Consider the following 1,296-nt stretch of genomic DNA (forward strand, 5'->3'; position numbering starts at 1 on the left):
GTGGTTTATTTATTCTTATATTTATTCTCTACTTTTAAAGACCTATGCCTTATGAAATTGCTATATAGTTTGTTCTTTTTTTTTGCTGGCATTTTGTAAACCTTTTGTGATCGATGGATCTTCTGAGTATTTGATTTTATGAGAGAACATTATCAGTGGACAGTTTTTATCGTATAATGCTTTAAAGATATTCATAAAATTATCATATACTATATCGACATTATCTTCTTGCAAAACAGACACTCCCAGTTATCTTTAAACAAGTCCTCTTTAAAAGATGAGTGATTCCGCTGTTCTTACTCTTTTAAACTGTGGATTACTTTTATCCTTATTTTATATACAGAAATTGTCGCTGACAATAAAGACTGAAAGATGATCACTAATATACTGAAATCTTAAAGTACTTAACTTATTGTTATCCAGGATATTTGTAAATATAGTATCTATTAATGTGGCACCGTTAAGTGTGATGCTGCTCGGTCTAGTGATTTTGGGAAAAGGATCAAACTGTAGCTACATAGTATTAATGAAATCTTCAGTAGGTTTATGATTATTTGAGTTAAGTAGATCTATATTAAAGTCCCCACAGATGAAGAAGACCTTCTGAGAGGTAACTGTATATGTTTGGTCAAACCATTCTTCTTTTGGTCATTACCCAGATCTTATGAGCTTTGCCCCCCGACTCAGCTCCATGCGACAATTTAATATAGCGACCTTATCACTGCACCGATCCGTCTATTGATCTCACGCTCCATCCATCCCTCACTAATGAACAAGACACCAAGACACTGCATATAAACTTCTGCTGTTGAAATATATGATAGAAAACGTATCTGCTTGAACTGCCCTGTTGTCACCTGTGCTCCAAATGTTCCTTGAAGATTTTAGTCATATTTGTCCAGCTCTGTGATGTCCAGAATGACCACAACCTTTTTCCACCTCTGGGTTTCCATCCAACTTCATGAAGACTTTACAGTTTGTGGTCCACGTGGACTGGATCTTCTTCTGCTTCCCCAGGAACCGGGCCTTCCTTGCAATGTCGGAGTTCTTCTTGGTCTTGTTGGTCAGGTGCCAGTTAATGAACACCTCTGACCCCTTTAGCAGCCTGGCTGTTTCAGCAGAGCAGTTTTTTGTTTCTGGTTACTGAACCTCATGATATTATCAGGTCTGTCGTTGTTCCCTAGTCTGTTCAACGAGTGGGACACTTCTATGAAGTCACAGTCCAGCTTTATTGTCTTCGACAAGAGGAACAAGGCCACCTGTTTCTTCATGGTCACGTCGGGTGACGGCTCACCA

At 38.4% G+C, this 1,296-nt stretch overlaps 1 protein-coding gene across 1 annotated transcript in view; it reads left to right on the forward strand.

Annotated features, from left to right (window-relative positions):
- The window catches only part of LOC107096233 (histone H2B 1/2-like), a 7,426-nt gene that overhangs the window by 4,489 nt on the left and 1,641 nt on the right, over nucleotides 1-1,296 (forward strand). The window contains exons 2-3 of the mRNA XM_015392807.1: nucleotides 1,018-1,068; nucleotides 1,185-1,282. Of these exons, the coding sequence (XP_015248293.1) occupies nucleotides 1,018-1,068; nucleotides 1,185-1,282 (149 nt within the window). The remainder of the gene's footprint in view (nucleotides 1-1,017; nucleotides 1,069-1,184; nucleotides 1,283-1,296) is intronic.

This window comes from Cyprinodon variegatus, unplaced genomic scaffold (assembly GCF_000732505.1).
Source record: "Cyprinodon variegatus isolate N-32 unplaced genomic scaffold, C_variegatus-1.0 Scaffold607, whole genome shotgun sequence".
NCBI classification, from domain to species: domain Eukaryota; kingdom Metazoa; phylum Chordata; class Actinopteri; order Cyprinodontiformes; family Cyprinodontidae; genus Cyprinodon; species Cyprinodon variegatus.